The sequence below is a fragment of the Myxocyprinus asiaticus genome, chromosome 32, assembly GCF_019703515.2.
Source record: "Myxocyprinus asiaticus isolate MX2 ecotype Aquarium Trade chromosome 32, UBuf_Myxa_2, whole genome shotgun sequence".
NCBI lineage: Eukaryota > Metazoa > Chordata > Actinopteri > Cypriniformes > Catostomidae > Myxocyprinus > Myxocyprinus asiaticus.
This window is the reverse complement of record NC_059375.1, coordinates 13242063-13264422: the sequence shown is the minus strand read 5'-3', so window position 1 is coordinate 13264422 and position 22360 is coordinate 13242063. Positions and strand designations below refer to the sequence as shown.

General features: G+C 37.3%; 1 protein-coding gene across 2 annotated transcripts; it reads right to left on the bottom strand.

Moving 5' to 3' along the window:
• Positions 1 to 189: 189 nt before the first annotated feature.
• On the bottom strand, positions 190 to 21248 carry si:ch211-180a12.2 (uncharacterized). Of its 2 annotated transcripts, none has more exons than XM_051666556.1 (13): positions 21098 to 21248; positions 18173 to 18469; positions 15522 to 15821; positions 12221 to 12526; positions 10725 to 10835; positions 8029 to 8190; positions 6869 to 7159; positions 4539 to 4589; positions 4185 to 4442; positions 3223 to 3573; positions 1650 to 1829; positions 777 to 1022; positions 190 to 450 (listed from the first exon to the last, which is right to left on the bottom strand). In XM_051666556.1, exons 1-13 carry the CDS (start codon positions 21147 to 21149, stop codon positions 425 to 427), a joined length of 2631 nt encoding a protein of 876 aa, XP_051522516.1. In that variant the 5' UTR covers positions 21150 to 21248; the 3' UTR covers positions 190 to 424. The 2 variants fall into 2 exon arrangements, with proteins under 2 accessions (XP_051522516.1, XP_051522515.1); XM_051666555.1 differs by having other exon boundaries at positions 1650 to 1910; positions 21098 to 21239.
• Positions 21249 to 22360: the final 1112 nt, after the last annotated feature.

Below are 22360 nucleotides of genomic sequence, written 5' to 3'. Positions count from 1 at the left end.
TGGTTGAGGTTTGACAGTCAGCTCTGCTTAGTATGTGGACAAAATTAGTCACGTTGAAACATTCTCACCCACTTTCTCACGTACTCTATTTTTTTAAAAAATGTTTAAAAAATTTTTTTTTTTTTTAAATTTTTTTTTTTACAAAAACATATGACAGCTTTATTTATTTATTTTTTTATTATTTATATTTAAACTTTTTATTTAATTCTGTTTTAATTGAAATAATTGATGACAGACATAATTCACAAATATGTAGTGAATGGCAACATTTCTGTTGTGTTAAGCATTACATAATTAGTAGTAAAAGAAAAGATACATGTTTAGGAAAAAATAAATATAATAGCAAATGTAGGATCTTGTGCGCAGAGTTGGGTGGGTGTCCAGAAAAGAAGGTCAGGTCTGGAACCTCAAAATAATTATGAGGTCAGGATGTTGCTTCTTCTGCGGGCTCTGCAATCAGATTGAGAAGTAAAGTGAGAAGTAACATTTTGAAATCGGAAAACCCCAGTTAAGATACTAAAAGCCAAACATTCTCATCATGTATTGTTTTAGACTGACTTATTTAGTTCTAGACTAAACATTAAAACAAATTTTGATGACACCTATAAGCATGAATGCTAATTATGTTGGATGATGTTTTGTAATTTGATTATTATACTACTGTATGCTGTCTGTGAATCTAGCATGTACAGGTAGGTCATTACAAGCATTACGCATGCATGACTTCTTGTACCGCAATAACACTGAATTGAAATTCTACAAAAGACATTGGTTACCTATCCAGGTAAGGTATGCAGGCAAGTTCAGTGCAGGATGGATAATCTCCACTGTAACTCTCAGACGCTCTCTCTTCTCTTTCCTCAAGATCACAGTGTTTATATAGGCTGGATCCATTTCTTCATCCTTATCATTCTCTTCCGTATACTCAGTCTGTCGGTCGTCATTGACGGATTTCATTCCATTCAAAAATTCATTCATCATTGCATAATCTGCATTACGGTCCACAACAGTTGGCCTTAGTTCTGTAGAATAAGCCAGAACACTTTTCAGGAGGTTTTACTATTTGATATTATTTAAAATACAATATACAATATACATAACACCATCATGTGATCCTAGGATTCTTCAAAATGGGACTAGTTTGAGTCTGTTTATGGTGGATTTCTTCAAATATTGATCCCACTCTGAGAGCTGTTTGTCTATAATAGTGGTTCTCAATTGGCAGGTCATGACCCAAAAATCGGTCTCAGCAGATCTGTTCTGATTGGATCATGGACATTGGTGGAAAAACAATGCTAAATTCAAATAACAAAATTAAACTAACCTTACAATTGCACATAATTTGGATAGCAAAAATAAATGAGACTTCAGATGGAGGAGGGAGAGAAAGCAAGTCATACACATCTGGAATGGCATGAGGGTAAGTAAATAATGAGGGAATTATAATTATTGGGTGAACTATCCCTTTAATTTCAATGTTTGATGTTAAAGAAATTTTTTGATTTTTGGACAATAAACTATTTTGGTACTGTTTTGAGTTGCCACTTAATATCTTATGTAAAATCTGGGACCTGAAGCAAAACCAGTTGAGAACCACTAGTCTAGACAACCATCCAATGTTTACCTACTTCATGGCATTGGCTACTTACTGCGCGTATGTCCTCCTCTATGACTGTCCAGTCTTTCCTGTTGTCCTGTAGACCTCATCAGAGCACAAACGCTCTTGAGCTGTAGTTTCCCCTCACTGTCTATATTTTCCCTCTCTTTTGATAAAAGCTTGGAGACAGTCATGCCACCAGCTGCCCAGAGCAGTTCAGCCCTTGGGTTTCCTCCAGAGAGAAGGACAGAGAATATTCCAACACCATTATTGCTCCAGTGCACAAACAGAGAAGGAGGGATAGAGGGAGCAACTTAGAGAGAAGAGAAAGAAAGAGAAGTATAAACTCAATTTTTACATTTAATTCAGAAAAAATTTGTGGTGCTTGCACGTGCAAAACTCGCTAGGGTGTTGTGGGTGGTTGCCAGGGTGTTGCTATGTGGTTGCTAAGGTGTTATGGGTGGTTGCTAGGGCATTGCTAGGTGGTTGCTAGAATATTCTGGGTGAATGCTAGGTGGTTTCATATTGGCCAAAGTCAAAAGAGCCCACTCCCAAGTCTTTATGATATTCTGACCCCTAGATATGGCTTGGGATCCTTCTTTAAAACAAGTAAATGGGATTTATTTTTTTATTTTATTTTTTTGCCTGTTTGATTTTCCATCAGATGAAAGGCAAAATTTGATTACTTTTTCCTTTCGAATATGTTTTTGTTTGAAAACTCTGTTTTCAGTTTCCTAACCTCACTTTTTTCCGAAGTATTCGGTAATGGAGATCGTTTTCGAAATGGTCTTTTCTTTGCTGGAGGAAAACATCATTCTAATGTGGATGAGAGACGTAAACAGCGAAATCAATGCTTTTTCAAACAAACATGTATTAGTGTGGACATGACCTAAGAGTAGTGTGGACATGTCATGGTGCTCTATTTTTGTGAGTGCAGAAAGTGCAGCCCTACCCAAAAAGACCGTGCACTACCTCTTATACAATTTTCGGAAGAGCTCTAATTCTAAGTGCAATTTGGGTGTGCATGGGTGGGAGTGTTTGTGCTACCTGTGGTTGTATGTGCGCAAACTGTGGTTGTATTGTATGGTAATGAAGTGGCGCAAAGTGCAATTTTCTATTTTCAATTTTTTTAATGAATGTGCTGTATTTGTTTATATTGCTGGTGCTTGAGGGAATAGACTATATAATAGGACACAGATGCTGCAATAACCCGAGAAGAACCTACGAATTAAATTGCACTTGACCCAGCCGATTAGTATGTTGCATGCGTGATTTCACCAAACCTCCTTGTGCCTAGACTGCTAGCACAAAAATACCAAAACTTCATTGCCATGCCCACTGACTTTGTGCTAATGACTTATAGCGTAGCACTGCGCTTAGCGTTTGCACTCTTAAAATAGGGCCTTAGTTGTTTTGAAAAGATTTAGCAAGCAACCACTTACACTTAAAAAAAAAAAATAAAAAAAAAAAGTATACCTTGAAATAATCACTAAACAAAAAACTATTTATCTTCACATATGCATCTGCATTTATCTCTAAAATTTAAAACATCATTGTTTTTCTCTTGGTTATGTCTGGACAAACTGTTCTGTTAAATGCTATTAGTTTTGAGTGTGGCAGCTTACCAAGGTGAGGATTTCTCCAAACTTTCTCAACAGGCTTCAGGAGTGAGCAGTGCTTCACTCTGCAAATGATTTCACCTCCCCTTGTTGTTTTATCCACCTCCTTCAGGAATGCTTTTGCTCTAAATGTCCTCGGCAGAGTTTGCAAAGGGCCCCAAACCTCTGCTCCTTTCATGATTTCCTCGCCGCTCTCCTCTCCCTCCTCACTCTTATTCCCTTTGAGATGCAGCCATTTGACCGAGATTTCAGGGGGGTAGAAATCAGATATGTCACAGGCAAGGGTCAAGGGTTCGTCCTCATTGGATGAAAGGGGAGAGGAGATAATCTCTGAAAGTGTAGGCTTTTTAATGAACCCTTGGAAAGAAGCAATAAAAGTCAATTGCGATTTCTGAGATTACAACTTGCATTTTAATAAGACTGTTATTTTTTATTATTATTTATCTTTCCATGAACCATATTTCCATGATTCTTAGGCAACGTCCACACTAATAATTTTTCTTTTAAAACACACATCTTTTTCTCTACGTTTTGGCCTTCCATCCACACTAAGATGACATTTTTTACAGTGAAAACTGAGCTATTTGAAAACACTCTCCCAAGTGGATAAATTTGAAAACACGTCTTAGTGTTGTAGTGTGGACTGGGGAAACTGAGATATCTGAAAATGATGACATATTTGTTATCATGTGATGCAGTAATGTGATCCATTTAACCTGAAACAATCAAGATGGCTGCCCATGTTGTGAGTCCATTCAAATGGCTGGTATTACTTCCAATACATTTTTTTCACAAATGTAGTAAGTTATTTGGTTATTTAATGCATACATAAAATTTGCATATTGCAGTATAGAAATAGTACAGGTAGTATGGTGATATGCTCTTCCAAACATAGCCTTAATTGTTTTTTGCAACAAGCATTCATATATTTCAGTTTCTCTCCAGCTCTATACCTGTACTTCTCTTACCTCTGGTTTCCCGTGTGATGGGCTGTTTAAGGGCCTTGTGGTGAACAGTGACCCACACCCTGGTTTCTCCTCTCTCCAGCTCTGCCTTGGGCAGCCTGCACTGGCTCATGGCTGAAAAGAAGCCTTCAGCATCAGGCCGCGGGGCTGCCAGAGCTGGAGAGATGGACACTGGGCTCAGCTCCCCTCCCTTACAGAACCAGCGGAAGGTGACTATGTCCGGATGAAAATGAGAGGCCTGGGCTGTTAGTGTCACGACACCTGGGGTGAGAGTCTGTTACTGCCATCCTTCTAGAATTACATGTTTGTATATATTTTTGCAATATTGTATATTGTTTTTATGTGTGTGTGTGATACCTCCATCCTCATTTGGCTCTGAGAACTGGATCTCCGAAACTTCAGGTGGTGCTAAAGAAAAATTCAACACCTGTAAACATGCAACTCTTTTACATGCTGAAAGAGAACAATTAACTGGGAGTAGAAACCCATAAAGTGAAACCAATAAGGTGAATCTCACAATATATGTGAAGAACATGTCTGAGTCATATTTCACCCTAAAATTAAAAGAAAGAAATAAGCCAGTGATTATGTATATGAAGCTAAAATCTAGCTAATTGGCTAGTGTGATGTCTGCTTTTGAAAAATTCTAAATTAAATACTACCATACTGATTACTGCATACTGGGCAGTATACGCTGTAGTATACCTATCTTTTTTAAACAGCATATAAAATTATCATACAACAATAAACTTTTCAAATAGTAGTGTTGCGTGTTAAATAATAATTAAAAAGTAGTCTCCATTGTCACATTGTTATCCTCTTGCAAATAAATAAGATTATTTTGAATTGAAAATCCAATTTTCTTTGGAAATCTCTTAACTATTGGCAGTCCAATCAAAGATCTAAAAAGGAAAACCAATAGGGTGAAAATGTTTTAAGAACATATTTCACCTCAAAATCAAAATAAAGTAGTAAAAAATTATATTTTGCTTCAAGAAAATAAAGCAGATTTTTATGACCATTAGGATTTTTTGTATTGTGATTCACTGTTATTACTGTAATAAGAATGGAAAAAACAAATTCTATTTTATTTAAATGTTAAAGTGTGTATATATATATATATATATATATATATATATATATCGGTGTACATGTATGTATGTATATAAGCCACAACATTAAAACCACCTGCCTAATATTGGGTAGGTCTCCCTCGTGCCGCCAAAGCAGTGCCATCACGCATCTCAGAATAACATTCTGAGATGCTATTCTTCTCACCACAATTGTACAGAGTGGTTATCTGAGTTACCATAGACTTTGTCAGTTCGAACTAGTCTGGCCATTCTCCGTTGACCTCTCTCATCAACAAGGCGTTTCCGTCTGCAGAACTGCCCCTCACTGGATGTTTTTTGTTTTTGGCACCATTCTGAGTAAATTCTAGAGACTGTTGTGTGTGAAAATCCCAGGAGTTCAGCAGTTACGGAAATACTTAAACCCACCCGTCTGGCACCAACAATCATTCATGCGATTATCTAATCAGACAATCGTGTGGCAGCAGTGCAGTGCATAAAATCATGCAGATACGGGTCAGGAGCTTCAGTTAATCTTCACATCAACCATCAGAATGGGGAGAAAATTTTATCTCAGTGATTTTGACTGTGGCATGATTGTTGGTGCCAGATGGGCTGGTTTGAGTAATTCTGTAACTGCTGATCTCCTGGGATATATATATATATATATATATATATATATATATATATATATATATATATATATATATATATATATATCATGGTAGCATTTTCTACCTTTAATTTATGCTGATTTGAATACAAAATGTTGTTATAATGCAATGCAATTCAATGCAATAAATAATAATAAAAAAATAATAAAAATAATTCTCTCATCATTTACTCACCCACATCATCCCAGATGTGTAAGACTTTCTTTCTTCTCCAGAACACAAACAAAGATTTTTAGAAGAATATTTCAGCTCTGTAGGTCCTCACAATGCAAGTGAATGGGTACCAACATTTTTAAGCTCCAAAAAGCACATAAAGGTACCATATAAGTAATCCATCAGACTCCAGTGGTAAATCTAATTCTTCAGAAGCGATATGATGGGTGTTGTTGAGAAACTGGTCAATATTTAAGTCCTTTTCAATACAAATTCTCCTCCCTGCTCAGTAGTTGGCGATATGCACGAAGAATGTGACACAAGAATAATGTGGAGATTTATAGTGAAAAAGGATTAAATATTGATTTGTTTCTCACCCACACTTATCACATCCCTTCTGAAGACATGGATTTATCCACTTGAGTCTTATGGATTAATTTTATGGTGCCTTTATGTGCTTTTGGAGCTTAATAATTTGGTACCCATTCACTTGCATTGTATGGACCTACAGAGAAATATTCTTCTAAAAATGTATGTTTGTGTTCATCAGAAGAGAGAAAGCCATAAACATCTGGGATGGCATGAAGGTGAGTAAATGCTGAATTTTCTTTTTTGGGTGAACTGTTCCTTTAATTTTTTAGGCAAAATATAATTTCTTATTTTTTTCTTTTTTTATTATAGTGTGAAATGTCACTTGGACGTGTTTTGTGAGATACACCTGAAAATTTCACAAGAAATTTTTATTAACCTGATTCATCACGTTAAAAGGGGCCTTAGCATACACTCTTACCTAGAATCGTAAACTTATCTGACTCTCTCTCTGCCACAATCTTGTCTTTGCCCTTATATGAAATCTGACATTTGAAAACTGCACCCTTATGAATGGACAGATTGGGTATAAAGGAGAGGGAAGAGAAGAGTTGTTTGTTTGAGCCAGAGGACGATCGGAGTGGCAGCTGAGTGTGTAGCTTATAATATCCTTGTGCAGTAGAGGGCAGCAGAAGGCTTTTCTCTGATCCCACAGACACACGAGAGTTGCGAGGAGTGTAGGCTGCCGAGTGAAAAGGACCATATTTTTTCTCTGAGAGAGAGAGAGAGGGAGAGAGAGAAATGGTGAGACACACATAGATTAATATATATATATATATATAGAGAGAGAGAGAGAGAGAGAGAGAGAGAGAGAGAGAGAGAGAGAGAGAGAGAGACTGCCAGTTTATGATTATGCAGGTTAATAATTTGCATAACTTATACAATATCCCATGTGTAAAAACCAAGCCTAGCATATCTGATAAGTATGACACTTCATTATCATCTCTATTTGTCCCTTTGACATAATGAGAGCAGTGCAAAAACAATGCATTTTAAAGCCACTTCAAAATGTCAATAAACTAGGGGTAGCAAGGCTAGTTGATACGTTCTGCCACTAATCGACACGTTGGGTCTGTGTTGACTGACTAGTTGTGGAACACATGACTTCAGTTGTGCATGTTGTATACGTACATGGCAACAGCTGAAGGAAAATTCCTTTGTCCATAAACTTCATTCCAGTTTAGCTGTGTGACATTAGTTTTGTATAAACTATACAAAAACTGTATATTTTAATCATGTGAAAGTAAAAAAAAAGTGAACATAGTGCGTTTTGCATTAACAAAGCGTGTTATAACTTAACCATGCTGAATGCGCTACGGACATCTAAGATGGTCTCATTTTGAGTTAATTTGGAGTGTTGATATTCAAGTCAAATTCTTGTGAACCACCCTGAAATTAATAAAATGTTGCCCAAAGATCACTGAAGCTGCAGGACGTATTGTGAGTCATTTACATAAGGTAAACATTAACCCGACGACTAGTAAAAATTGGTAGTCGTGCAATCCATACAATAAACAGACAAATATGTGATAGTGGTGGGAAGGTAAATGCATAGTGTTGTCTTGATGATGAACTGATAACCTGTGTATGAAGTGTCGGTTATGGGGACATCATTCAGAAACCATGTCGTCTGTACCCTGTCTGCCAGCCTGCCCTCCACACAGATGGTGACTCTGCCTTTCTTGCCCACAACCACCCTGGGTGGCAGAACAATCGCTGATACATTAAGGGTCTTCAGCTTCTCTGGAAAATAAAAAGTATGAGAAAAATAGAGCAATGAGGAAATAAGAGGTAAAATAACCCTTACGAAACAAAAATATATGTGAATATATTGGAAAATATAATGTGATATATTAAATAATAAATTTTCATACATGGGAATCTAGTGCTTATATTTGTCAATATTCTGCAATATATGCATGAACCATGTATGGCTATATATTGATACATATAAATATATATACAAAAACTGCACTACATTTTTACATGTAATAGCTTTATTGAAATTTATTTACATATAGCATTAAATGTCTCAAAAATATATTCCCAATATGCCTACAAAGGTCCCCAAGGTCAAATGTTTTACATTTCACACACACACACACACACACACACACACACACACATATATATATATAAAATTAATACATATGGATATATATTACATAATATATTTCTCTCAGATTTGTGTATATATATTTAACGTACATGTTCCCATATATATATTATGGATATATATTACAGTATATATTTCCTCAGAATTGTGTACATATATTGCTCATACATATTCCCATATAAATGTGACTATATGTACAACATATATGTTAAAATATATTTAAGCACACACTACAATTTTTTAATCACATGCGCATCTATATATTATGAAGTGTATTATTGAACATAAACTGACATACATTACAATATATAAGGACATACAGGTGCATCTCAATAAATTAGAATGTCGTGGAAAAGTTCATTTATTTCAGTAATTCAACTCAAATTGTGAAACTCGTGTATTAAATAAATTCAATGCACACAGACTGAAGTAGTTTAAGTCTTTGGTTCTTTTAATTGTGATGATTTTGGCTCACATTTAACAAAAACCCACCAATTCACTATCTCAAAAAATTAGAATACATCATAAGACCAATAAAAAAAACATTTTTAGTGAATTGTTGGCCTTCTGGAAAGTATGTTCATTTACTGTATATGTACTCAATACTTGGTAGAGGCTCCTTTTGCTTTAATTACTGCCTCAATTCGGCATGGCATGGAGGTGATCAGTTTGTGGCACTGCTGAGGTGGTATGGAAGCCCAGGTTTCTTTGACAGTGGCCTTCAGCTCATCTGCATTTTTTGGTCTCTTGTTTCTCATTTTCCTCTTGACAATACCCCATAGATTCTCTATGGGGTTCAGGTCTGGTGAGTTTGCTGGCCAGTCAAGCACACCAACACCATGGTCATTTAACCAACTTTTGGTGCTTTTGGCAGTGTGGGCAGGTGCCAAATCCTGCTGGAAAATGAAATCAGCATCTTTAAAAAGCTGGTCAGCAGAAGGAAGCATGAAGTGCTCCAAAATTTCTTGGTAAATGGGTGCAGTGACTTTGGTTTTCAAAAAAACACAATGGACCAACACCAGCAGATGACATTGCACCCCAAATCATCACAGACTGTGGAAACTTAACACTGGACTTCAAGCAACTTGGGCTATGAGCTTCTCCACCCTTCCTCCAGACTCTAGGACCTTGGTTTCCAAATGAAATACAAAACTTGCTCTCATCTGAAAAGAGGACTTTGGACCACTGAGCAACAGTCCAGTTCTTCTTCTCCTTAGCCCAGGTAAGACGCCTCTGACGTTGTCTGTGGTTCAGGAGTGGCTTAACAAGAGGAATACGACAACTGTAGCCAAATTGCTTGACACGTCTGTGTGTGGTGGCTCTTGATGCCTTGACCCCAGCCTCAGTCCATTCCTTGTGAAGTTCACCCAAATTCTTGAATCGATTTTGCTTGACAATCCTCATAAGGCTGCGGTTCTCTCGGTTGGTTGTGCATCTTTTTCTTCCACACTTTTTCCTTCCACTCAACTTTCTGTTAACATGCTTGGATACAGCACTCTGTGAACAGCCAGCTTCTTTGGCAATGAATGTTTGTGGCTTACCCTCCTTGTGAAGGGTGTCAATGATTGTCTTCTGGACAACTGTTAGATCAGCAGTCTTCCCCATGATTGTGTAGCCTAGTGAACCAAACTGAGAGACCATTTTGAAGGCTCAGGAAACCTTTGCAGGTGTTTTGAGTTGAATAGCTGATTGGCATGTCACCATATTCTAATTTGTTGAGATAGTGAATTGGTGGGTTTTTGTTAAATGTGAGCCAAAATCATCACAATTAAAAGAACCAAAGACTTAAACTACTTCAGTCTGTGTGCATTGAATTTATTTAATACACGAGTTTCACAATTTGAGTTGAATTACTGAAATAAATGAACTTTTCCACGACATTCTAATTTATTGAGATGCACCTGTATTTCCCAATATATGAAAAGCAGCAATTCCTTATGTATTACTCAGTATATTGTAATATATTAACACAATGTATTATTCTATATAATTATGAATATACTGAAAATTATTTAATATATTGAGCCTTAATATATAAGGAAATATATTTTCTTTGCGTAAGGGAAAAAAGACTGTGAAAATGAAATTGTAGCAGTTGTGTATGTGTGGATAGAGTGAGAGAGAGAGAGAGAGAGCATGCATACACCATAACCAGACTTACCATCCCTCCTCTTCCAGGAAAATCCAAAACAGAGCAAGAAAATAAGAGTGAGTGAAATGATCATCATTGCTACTGAAGCCTTGGCTGATTTATTCAGACCTTGGTTTTGCACTGAAAGAGATTAGAGCAATAAAAGTAATAAAAACATAATATGCAGAGACAACTATAAATAAACTATTTGTAGGTTGATTTCCCCGAAAAACTCTGTGGTGCTTTTAAACGTTCCACTGTCTGTATGAGTGGCCCGTCTGGCCTGACACAGCAACATTAACCGCTTTTCCACTATCGGGCCAATGTGAGTCAGGGCTATCAACTGGTCAGCCGGGGTCAAAAGGCTCGGAACTTGAGCCGCGAGGCCAAAATCTGCATTCCCACAACTGGGCCAAAAGCCCCGTAGGTTTGTCCTAAAACCCGCCCTTAATATGCTGCCCTGGTGCCAACGTCACACACCCCACCAATTTCACAAGCGAGAGGGAAAATGAAGCTGAGGTATCAGACTTTGGAGACTAGCTAGCCCTCGAAATGAACATGGATTTGTACTGCGTCCGTAATTTTTTAAAATTTGTGCGCTGGATACACAACTTAGCAAGTTGTGTGACAATACATTTGATCACGTCTTCTTTCGGTGGTCGCTGTCGATCTGTCCAAATATTCAGAAGAGCCAGTACTGACCAGTACTGACGATTCTCCATTCTCCGTTGATCTGTTGAGGTAAGTGGGTAGCTTGATATGAAAAATTGGTAAATTAGTATCTTGGTGCTGAAACCTCTGACCTGACTCAGCAAAACTCCGCTTTTGACATTGACCCCGTCTCAATCCCCAGTTGGCCTTCTTTGGCCCAAGGGTAATCAGCTGCCAAAGGCCATTGGCCGTTGACCCAGAGGAAGCCCTGAGACAGTAGGAACACAACTGGCCCTTGCACATACTAGCATGCCCTCATTTGGAAACACAGCTATTGGCTCAACCAGTGGCTTGAGTTTCGGGAGGGACTATTAGTTTTATTGACCAATGGAAGATGGAGTTTGTATTTAGGAATTTGTGTAAACTAAATATATTTTCTCAATTCTGTTTGGTGTTACTAGTGTTGAAGAAATTGTTCGGATGTTAATAATTTCGGACTTAAGAAAGCCATTCGTATGTTGACTTCCCAAAGGGTGTAAACACTGGCTTTTTGGCTGTATCAAAACATGGCCTTGTTTTTTTAATAGGTCAATCATGTAAACTACAAGCTCAGCCAGGTGTGAGTTTGGGGTGGCACTGTATGTTTGCTGATCAGTGGAAGACGAGGGGTGGGATTGAAGTGGCAGTAGGCATATTCACCTTCAATCAAATTAATAAAAAGCAACAACAGACAAAGTGGACTCCAGAGCACCCTATTGAGGATGTTCTCTTTGTTGATTGGAACATAAAGCACAATATACCTGTTGGTCTTGTCATAGCTTGTCATTGTGTTTGAATAAAGAATACGATAAATGTGAAGTCATATTTCTGTGTACCTCTTGAGTCAAGAATGGACAAGTCAATGGTTCCATAGACAGGTTCTGACACATGGGGCTGCTGGGCCACACACTTCACCTCTCCTCCTCTGCTCCTCTCCTCTACACTCAGGGTGTAATACCGATGTGTTCTGTACATTCTGTCCTTGTTCTGCATGGACAAGGGATGCTCGGGAAGAACTCTTCCATTCTGGATCCATAGAATGGATACGCTGTCTGGGTAGAATCCACTGATGTCACAGGAGAGGGTAAGTGGAGAAGAGTGGGAAGAGGAGGAGACAGCGGAGAGAGTGACCTTCGGGAGAACTAGAAATTGATGGAAAGAGAGCAAAAGAGACTGAAATATCTTACTTGTAGAATATAACAGTCATTCCTGCTGTATAGACCAGCATGGAAATGCTGGTCAGTACTGGTTTGGTACTGGTCTAGCTGGTGGGTCAGTACAGCCAAGCTGTTCACCAGCAGAAATGCTGGTTAACTAGCATTGTATTTCTGGTGAAGTTGGATGACAAAGGGAGGCTTGGAATGTTTTGGGTTCAGTTCAGTTGAATCAAAAAATGATTTCGACATGCCCCTTGTTTATTTAAAAAAAATAAAAAATAATCGTGGTTATAGTGAGGCACTAAAAATAAAAGTAAATGAGGTCAGTCCATATACATTAAAATACACATTGTTTCAAAAGTATATCCACAAGATGTAAACATTATTCATGTTTACATGCTTTTAATATGATAAAATCACCTGTAATCAAAACCAAAACCTAAAACACCAAAATCCTGTAATCTGGTAAATGACATAATCCCTGATTTTATCACACTAAAATCATGTTAACACGTATAATGTTTACGTCTTTTGGCTATACTTTTAAAACAGTGAGTATTCAGACTGATCTCACAGTGAATTCAGAAAGAATAAGTTAACTTTTCTTGAGCTAAACTCTGCTGTGCTTACTGAAATTTGAAGCACTGTTCCCAGTGTCAGAAGAGAGAAGTGTTTTTGAATGGCAAGGTGTTCATATTTACCTTTGCAAAGCAAAATTCCGCAGACGTGATGCCGTGGGTGGATGTTGAGCGCATGTGAAACCAGCAACTAATTGCCAAGCAGGCTCTTTTTAATGCTACACTTTATACTTTGGGAGAGTGAATTTAAAAGTAACTAGCCACTAGAACTGTGTCCTTTTCTATTGTGAATATTCAGTGTAGCTGTGTACGAAGCACTGTGCACTGTGCACCGCCCACACAGAGGTCACTGCCAAACCAAGCAACTAACTATAGGCCTGTGAAAGTTCACCAAACTTGAACTCCAAGCGAAATCCTTGAGGGAAAATTTTTCACCATTGGAAGTCCATCACATGAAATTCAAGATTGCATGGAATCCCATTTAAATGTCTATATTTCTCCCATGGAATTTTGCCATACGAAGGTAAATGTGACTGCACCTTAAGGGCACGTGTGTGCTCCAGTTTCCAGGTATAATGCCCGCAGAGCCAAAAAGTGAACTGTAAAGCAAGTTGCTTTTAGCTGTAAAGGATGTAATACAGTTAAGAGAAATGCATATTTTATTAACTTTACCCCCAACCCCCAAGCCTAACCTAACCATTAGTGTAGGGAAAATGGAACATCCGAATCGCATTCATCACTGATTATGTGAATGCGATTACTTCCTGGTTTCAATGCAGGATGAGAACTTAAGTCTCCCACACGGGTAATGTAACAGGCTTCCAATCGTGCCACAGGAGAAAGTAAACACAATTGAACAATGCAAAAATGTCTAATGGGAGATGGCGCTTATCAGTAACTTGGCATAATGGGGCTGATGTCAGGGTACTGGAACATTCTGAAGCAACATTGCAACTTCCTGTGTAATCATTTTGGAGTATTTTCATGTTTATAGACTGGCCCCATTTACTTTCAATGTAAATCCATTAATGTAACCTTGATTTTTGCTTGTTTTTAAATAAATAAGTTTTTCTTTTTTTTTTTTTTCTTTTTTTTGTTGTGGTTATCAACATTATGCCACAAATGTTGTTGTTTGGGATTAACTTGTATTGAACCTGGAACATTCCTTTAAGCTTGTTAAGAAGCCTTTTGAGGACACCAGCATGCAAAACACAATAGCCCATCAAAGAGTTGCACAACATTGGAGTGTGTGAAGTTTAATGCTTGGAATATCATCCATCCACTGATAAAGCCACTTGGACGAGTGGCAAAATGGATTGAACTGATGTCAAACAAGTTGCAAATATATGTTTTACTATTGCAAAAGCTGTATGCAAAATGTAAAATCTAATTAGTTGACCTTACTTGGACTTTTCAAGGCAATCATGTAAATTGAACTTAAATTTTTGAAGTATTGTTAACTAGTTAAAAGTAAACTTAAGTCATCTGTGATTAAAGTATGATTAAATTATTTAAAATGGGTTATAACATGCATTATACAGTGTAAAGGAATTTATGGCTGGACTAAGTTATCCATATGGCACTACTACTCCTTAGTGCTCATAAATCTGCACTTTTGTGAAGTACAATTGAGTAAAGTTGAATGGCTTAAACTTAACAGGCTCCAAGTTTACCAGAGGTAACCCTAATCACCCTCATGGTGTTTTCACAAAAATCTCAATTATCAACCAGCTACAACAAAACAACAACTGTAGTCATAAGAATTAAAACTACATACATTTTTAAACAAAAAATATCACTTTTCTACATAAGTTCCCTTGTTTTAAACAAACATACATAATTTATTCAAGCATAAGGGCTTATGGGTATTCCACACAGCCGCAATTTTGTACTTGTTAATTTTGAGTTAGTAGTACTAACAAAGTTTAAATAATGTATATTTTTGAGTTATAATCCCAAAATGTGACATTTTAGTAGTTTAATTAGGACCACTTAAATGTTTTTATTAATGACAACTTTAGAATTTAGAGAGTAACAGTAACTTAATTAAAACTAGTAAGAATAGTAAAAACTTAAGCTCAAGTTCAGTAAACTATTTTTTTTATAATTTAAGATTACTAATAGTATTTACAGTGTGCAACTGTTTTGCATTGTGTTTTGGTCTCCAGCACAGGAGCTATTGACCCCTTCTTAACTAGCCTGACCAGTAGGACTTCTTTGGCTAACCAGTTTTACCACCTCTTTTTGCTGGTTAGCAGCATGTGCTATCATCCAACATCAAGTCTAGCACCAAACCAATACTAACCAGCATAAACCAGTCAGGAGGAGCAACATAGAAATTCAGGCCTGTTTAAGCTGGTACTTTCAACAGGGTGACAAAAGTGTACATTTTGAAAACATACCTATCACATGTGGCTTGAACTCCTCTGTAATAGGTTTCATCAGGGCTGTATGGTGCACCTCACAGCCAAAGGTTGTGTTCTGGTCAGAGAGTTCAGGGATAAAGGTGAGCCAGCTCACTGCGTCGTACAGCCCATCTTCTGTACGGTTCACTTGCACTTTATGTGGTGCTTGGATTTTCTCTCCATCTTGTATCCAAGTAAAAGTAATTTGTGGAGGACTAAAACCCTTTGCCCGACATTCAATTATACTTTTTCTTCTCAGAACCACCTCATTTGAGATGATGGAGACCAATGGGGGAACTTTAAGAGAGTTAGAAAGCAGAAAGCTTTAGAAATAGAAAAGCAAAAACTTTAAATAACTTCAAAGCGATTTGAAAAATTAAGAATTCGAAAATTAAGCTGTGGGTTTAGTTTGTTTACTAGTGGGATATGTGGATATGAATAATTGTCATAAATATCTTAATACCTTCTTAAAAGAATGTTTCGGGTTCAATTCAAGTTAAGCTCAATCAGCATTTGTAGAGTAAAATTGATTACCACAAAGAAACATTTTGACATCTTGTTTATTTGAGGAAAAAAGAAAGAAGCAAAAATCCCAGTTACAATTAAGGTAAATGGAGCCAGTCCATGAAAATACGCACTGTAAACATTATATTTGTTAACATGATTTTAGTGTGCTATATTGACTTACTAAATTTGGAGTGGTGGTGGCGTAGTGGACTAAAGCACTGAACTCGTAAGCAAAAAGGTTGTTGGTTCAATCCCCACAACCACCACAAATTGTGTCCTTGAGCAAGGCTGTTAACTTCAGGTTGCTCCAGGGGGATTGTCCCTGTAATCAGGGCACTGTAAGTCGCTTTGGATAAAAGCGTCTGCCAAATGCATAAATGTCAATTTATCTGTGTGAAGTTATATTCAATATACAACTTTGTTGTCGTGACGTTGTAATGCAGGTAAACCCTGTTCTCTGGTAAACGCTATAATGCTGGTAAATCTGTAATTTTATCACACAAAAATCATCTCAACACATACAATGTTTAAATTTTGTGCCTATAGTTTTTTTTTTTTTAATAAATGAGGGACGAGTCAAAATTATTTTTTGTGGTAATCAACATTGTCACAAATGCTGTAGATTGGGCTTAACTTGTATTGAACCTGGAACATTTCCTTCCAGAGAGGGCAGTGCTTACACTGCATAGCGGAAAGGGGCAGGTTTACTTTGACGCTATCCTGGTCTGAAAACAATTGTAATGTATGGTGAATACGGCAACTACCGAAACTTTTGTGAAGACAGCACCTTGCATATGTGAGTTAAATGCTTTACCGTCACACAACGCTGTGAACATGTACATTATTTGAGATAAAACAGTAAGTGTTGGACTTAGGTTGGCTAACGTGCTAAAGCTAGCGGCAACACATCGCATACAAACATCACCCCCTGTAAAATGGCGAATGCTTCTGCGCAGTAAAAAAAGGTTAGTGTTCCATTTGGGATAATACTACACTTAAAAATCATACACTAGAACCACGGTTTTCAAACTGGGATGCACGCCTCCCCAGGGGGGTGCCAGAGCATGTCAGGGGAGGTGCGGAGATTGATGATTATTTCACCAAGTAAAATAAAAAGATAAAATGTATTGTGAAGATAAATGAAAATTATTGGCATAACAGACCATAGTCCTGGCGTTAAAATATTGTTAATGTCGAGAGTACAACATGCATATCATGAGAAAGCGCATCCATGTACCGGTTGCGCCAGCACGAATCTCTCCGCTCGCACGCGGGCAATTCTCGTTCAAAACTGGACACCTGCTCTCAAATAAACTACGCTGCTCTATGACATCCGCAAATCCATTATAAAGTCACACATGTCCATTATTACGAGTTCAACATGATATCAGGTCAGTGTGTCTTCATGTGTTTGTGACACATGTGACTCATGTGCAGTTTCACAGTTCACAGGAAATTGGCTCATGTGCTGCAAGTTTATCACAGATACTGGCTAAAAACAGTTATGCTAAGTAATCCCAATGTCATGAGGACAAACAGGTATTTTTTAATAAAAAACATTGAATAGAAAAATGCATAGTTGTTAACAACGCATCAGTGTTTAAGGCATTGGCTGAATGAGTCTGTCAGACTGAAGTAAAGGTTATTGATCATCATGTATTTTTTACATTTAGCATCGGCTAATTTATTTATGATTTACTTTGCTATTGTAAAGGCCTATATAATATTATTGTGTGTTTGTAACTCTGAGGGGGGGATCACCAAAAATGTGTGTGTGTGTGTGGGGGGGGGGTGATGGGGGCGGTCAAGGTCTTGTAAATTTTCTCAGAGAGGGGTGAGGGCTTACTGTCCAAGACTTTGAAAACCCCTGAACTAGAGGGCAGAGTGCATTGTGTACATGCATAGTGTGCGTCATTTGGGACACAACCTCTGATTGGCTGCTAGGTGGGTTGCCCCCCTGACCTTTTTGAGGCTGTTTACAGAGCGTTTGGGCACAGAATTAGGTGTGAGTGCTCAAGTCAGCTATTTAAGTGATGTCTGTAAGGTTGTTGGGATTTTTTTTGGGTGGTACTCCAAACAAATCACTTATAGCACTTGTAAGTACGTATCTACTTCTTACAAGTTACCCATTTCAGACCCACCTAATATTGTCAAGGTGACATCTGTTGAGTAGTCTGTCTCATTGTAGCTCACTCTACACTCATACACCCCCTGCTGTTCTGGAGTGGTATTGTAAACAGTCAGTGGGAAGGAAGCAATGTAGGAAGCAGTGGTGTTCAGGAAGAAACCTGGTTCAGTGTGGTTCTTTGAGGCAATAACTGAACCACCATAGGACCAGGTGATATTTAAAAGCAAATCATCGACTGGAGGATAGAGTGTAAAGGAGCAGTTCAGGACAGCTGAGGAGCCCGGGGCCACAGATACACCTGCAGAGGAGCCTGAGTTTGACAGAATGCAAGAAATATGTAAAAGAGTAAGCATTTCAGTTATTAGGTGAATTAAATGACTTTTAGATCAGATGGGTACACATCTTTTTTTTAAGAAAATCAAGGCACTTTATCAAGGTTGATATAGAGGGACTGTAACTGTAATAAGTGTACTGCAAGATACAAAAATCATCTGATAATAATAATAATAATTAACTAGGCCTACTACAAGATCTCTATACAGTATATATCAGTGGCGAATTCTCAGGGCCAGCAAAGCCTTCTTTGCTGGCCTAACATGCCAAATAAATAACTATTTTTCATCCTTTCATTCTCAATCACCTTTTTACCTATGTATTTTTAATCGCTTTCCACTCTTAATTAATACAAACAAATAGAGAAAAACAAAAAGTTTTCCAGTCAGAATTTATTCCTTGATGCTTACAAGCAAAGTGTGACAACTGTTTCACAAATCGTATGCCTGAAGCAGCACGTGAGTCTGAGGTGTGATCTTTAGGATATGTCCCGGTCTAGGCCCTCTAGCTGGCATTGAGTGACGCAATCACGCTTTCACGTAATTTGAAAGCGAAGAGCGCGAGATCTTGCTGACGAGTCGACTGTCATCACTGCCACATCACCACTGAGAAAGAGATCCTTATGGATTTAAAAACACGAGATGTTCTGCATGACTGTGTGATTGATTAATTTATTAAACCGTAAAGAAGGACTGATTTTCACTGCAAGGAAATTGGTAAGTGCTTTTTGCATTGTTATAGCAACATCAGGAGTTTTCTAAGTGTAAATTAGGCTGCTTGAGCACTCAGTGTCGGATAAACTTTTGAAAAGTAGTGCTGCGTTCCATTCAACTCGGAAAGTCGGATTTTACAACTTCCTACTAGAAAAAGTGTAATGGAATGCATCTTGAAGACAGAATAACAACTTGTAGGCTCGTGCAGAAATTCTCAACTCCGATTTCGCAGAGATGCAGGGGCATGATGTCACACAAACATGTGGACACTCAGGGATATATACAAAGTAAGTGATAAACATTCACTTTATTAAGTAATATCGATAAATGAGTTCGTTTCCGCATTACATGATATTAAAGCTTGTTTAACAAACGTCTGCAGAAACAGGTATATAAAACATTATAATCTATTTTGATAATCGTACACCTGAAGCACAAATGCTAGCGCTGCAGCATTGTTTATCAGTTGGGTTGCTAGGAGACATCTCTAATGAGAGTCAAACCCCTGCTAAGCTAACGGGAGCGTTATAGTTCTGAATATCAGGGAATGGAATGCATTTATGGTCGGAGATATCAAGTAGGAATATCCCACATCCAACTTGAATGGAACGCAGCATAACCGTGTACCCTGACGAAACGAAATTTATTGCAAGCAACATTTAAATCTCAAATATTATTAGATCAGGTATTATAGACCTCCTTGGTAGATTCATATGAAAAATTATGATTTTTGAATATCTGTTTGGGAGATGTTCATTTCACAAAACAGTCATGCTGCAGATAAAATTAAGCTTACTTGAGCATTAAGTGTCGTTTCAAGTTCTGGCTTTCGTGCGTGGACGTGTTTTTAAAATGTCAATTGGTATTATTAGTTAGCTGCGAAATAATGTATGATGCCCAAAGGCATAGGGTGTCTTATTCATTGTGAAACTGTGTTTTCTTAATGGCATAAATCACACTGAAGGCCTAGACTTAAAATGCACGGCCCGCCACTGGTATATATAGATTACACAAAACATAAATTTTCCAAAGACTGGTTGACACAAAAATATACATCTATAAAACCAAATTCAACATCCAAATTGAAAACTTGCTGGAAGCTTTTATTAGTCATGCTTTGATAGCTTTAAGAGTACTCAACCTTTGTATTTCTGAATAGAACATGCTCTATTTGACAGAGTGCACTACATAATTACATTAAGATGGAGCAACTGATATCAGCATGTTTTTATTTATCAGAGTATCCTATGTTTTTTTCTTTCTCTTGAGCCTGAATGGAACTGTTCACAATAATGACAATTAAATGTGCAGAGTCATTGGGATGTGTTTGATTACTTTAATCATTTGGACAATATATAGGTGTCAGACAGATAGAAGGATGCTGTAGAACATTTGACATAATGTGTCAGTTGTTTAGAAATAAACACTACCAACATTGCAATGATCAATGGACAGAATGATGATGATAGAAAAACTGAATATTTGAAAAGATTTAATGATGACTGGAAATGTTAGAGATTTTAACATAAGAAGATGTGTAGTAGTTGTTTCAGCATCTAACTAAATTCTCAAACTTAACCTAATGCATACATTTCAAACTGTCACACTATCTTAAACTTTCATTTATTTACTCTCAATATAGTCCATTATATTTGTAAGGTATAGAATATTGACAGCCCATGTCAGAGTGTCTTGGTAGCATTTGCAGTTAAACATGCAATGATCTTTCATTGGTATTCACATTAACACAGCTACAGGTGCACAGCTTTCAATACAAAGCTAAAATTTTGCGCACAATGCCAATCATGAATGCATTAGCAAAGACGTTCGAGATCCATAATTAAAAGTAGTACATTTAGAGAAAATGCATGAGACACATGCATAGTACTCACCTGGCTTTATTAGGCCCAGCCACCATAAATAGAACAGGACTTTAAACTTCATGTCGATTTACTGGAGTGCGGACCGACTCCTTATCATTACTCTGTTTCTTTCTTTCATTGCTTCTTGCTCTTTGTGTTGGATACTGAAAAACACACTTATATAGGGGCAGGGGACAGTAGGCGGGGATCAAGCAGTTTGAGGAATAGATGCTGAGTGCTAAAACAAATGTGAAAAGGGGGTTTACAAACTTTATATCTAATGTTCAATGCAGTCATTCAGTTTGATCACTAAAAGAGAGAGAGTTAAATTGTATGAAGAAGGTAAACACAGGGTACTGAGAGAGAGATGCTCACAGACACATTTAGGACAGTGGTCACTTAAAATTCATTCTGGCCCCTTGCCAGTGTTCTGGACTACTTTACATTCATGCTGTATAGTGACCCAACTCAAATTGGGGTTCTAGCAGTTTAGCAGTCTCGGACCTCTTCTAAAATAACTGTACTTCCAAAGAAGAATATTGGAAAGAGATTGGCTTAGCACTTTGTTCACATTTTGTGCTATTAAACTTGATCTTGTTCTGTCGGTCTCCAGTTATGGTAAAACATTAACTTAATGAAGAGTTTTAAAAGTTTGCACTATAAAATATTTATAGCTTTGACCACATAGTAAACAACTTTATTAGCAGACCAGAGCTTTAGTAAAAGTGTTCATAACTGGAATTCAAATTCCTTAACCTAGTGTCTCTATAAAGACTTTCTTTAAGGTTCTGATTATATCTCTTAATAAATATCTCATAGCATGGTATCACAGATTAGATAAATATGGATATCGCAGCATATCACACAGCTTGTTTTTAGACCTTCCTAAAGATGATTATTGTACCTTTGACTGAAATGTGACAACGATATATTTATTGTAATATTTGTCACTTTGAATTGGATTGTTTTTTTCCCAATTTAAAATACAATCTTTTCATTTTGTTTTACATTTACTTCTTTATTTTCTACATTATCTATTTCTGTACTATAAGTAATGATTTGACAATATTGTAAATGTTAACAATCAAGCCTATAACGCTTTGCTGACTGAAGTTTGAAATACAATATCACAGTAAGAATCTTTAAAGAAATTAGAAGGAGGGTAAACTGGAACTTGGAGAGTAAAGTGAAAAAGGATGGGCATGGAGTGATGGCAAGGCAAAGAGTGTGAAAAGGAGATTTACAGTGAGTGACAGAGAGAATGAAAGAGAGAAAAAAACAGGAATAAAGGGA

Excerpts from the sequence above, each read along its gene's own strand:
- si:ch211-180a12.2 (XM_051666555.1), bottom strand. The coding sequence starts at position 21,149 with ATGAAGTTTAAAGTCCTGTTCTATTTATGGTGGCTGGGCCTAATAAAG. Across the intron at positions 10,836-12,220 it reads GTCCATTCTTGACTCAAGAG|TGCAAAACCAAGGTCTGAAT; the intron begins GTACACAGAAAT and ends AATCTCTTTCAG. Across the intron at positions 1,911-3,222 it reads TTGGAGAAATCCTCACCTTG|TTGCTCCCTCTATCCCTCCT; the intron begins GTAAGCTGCCAC and ends CTTCTCTCTAAG.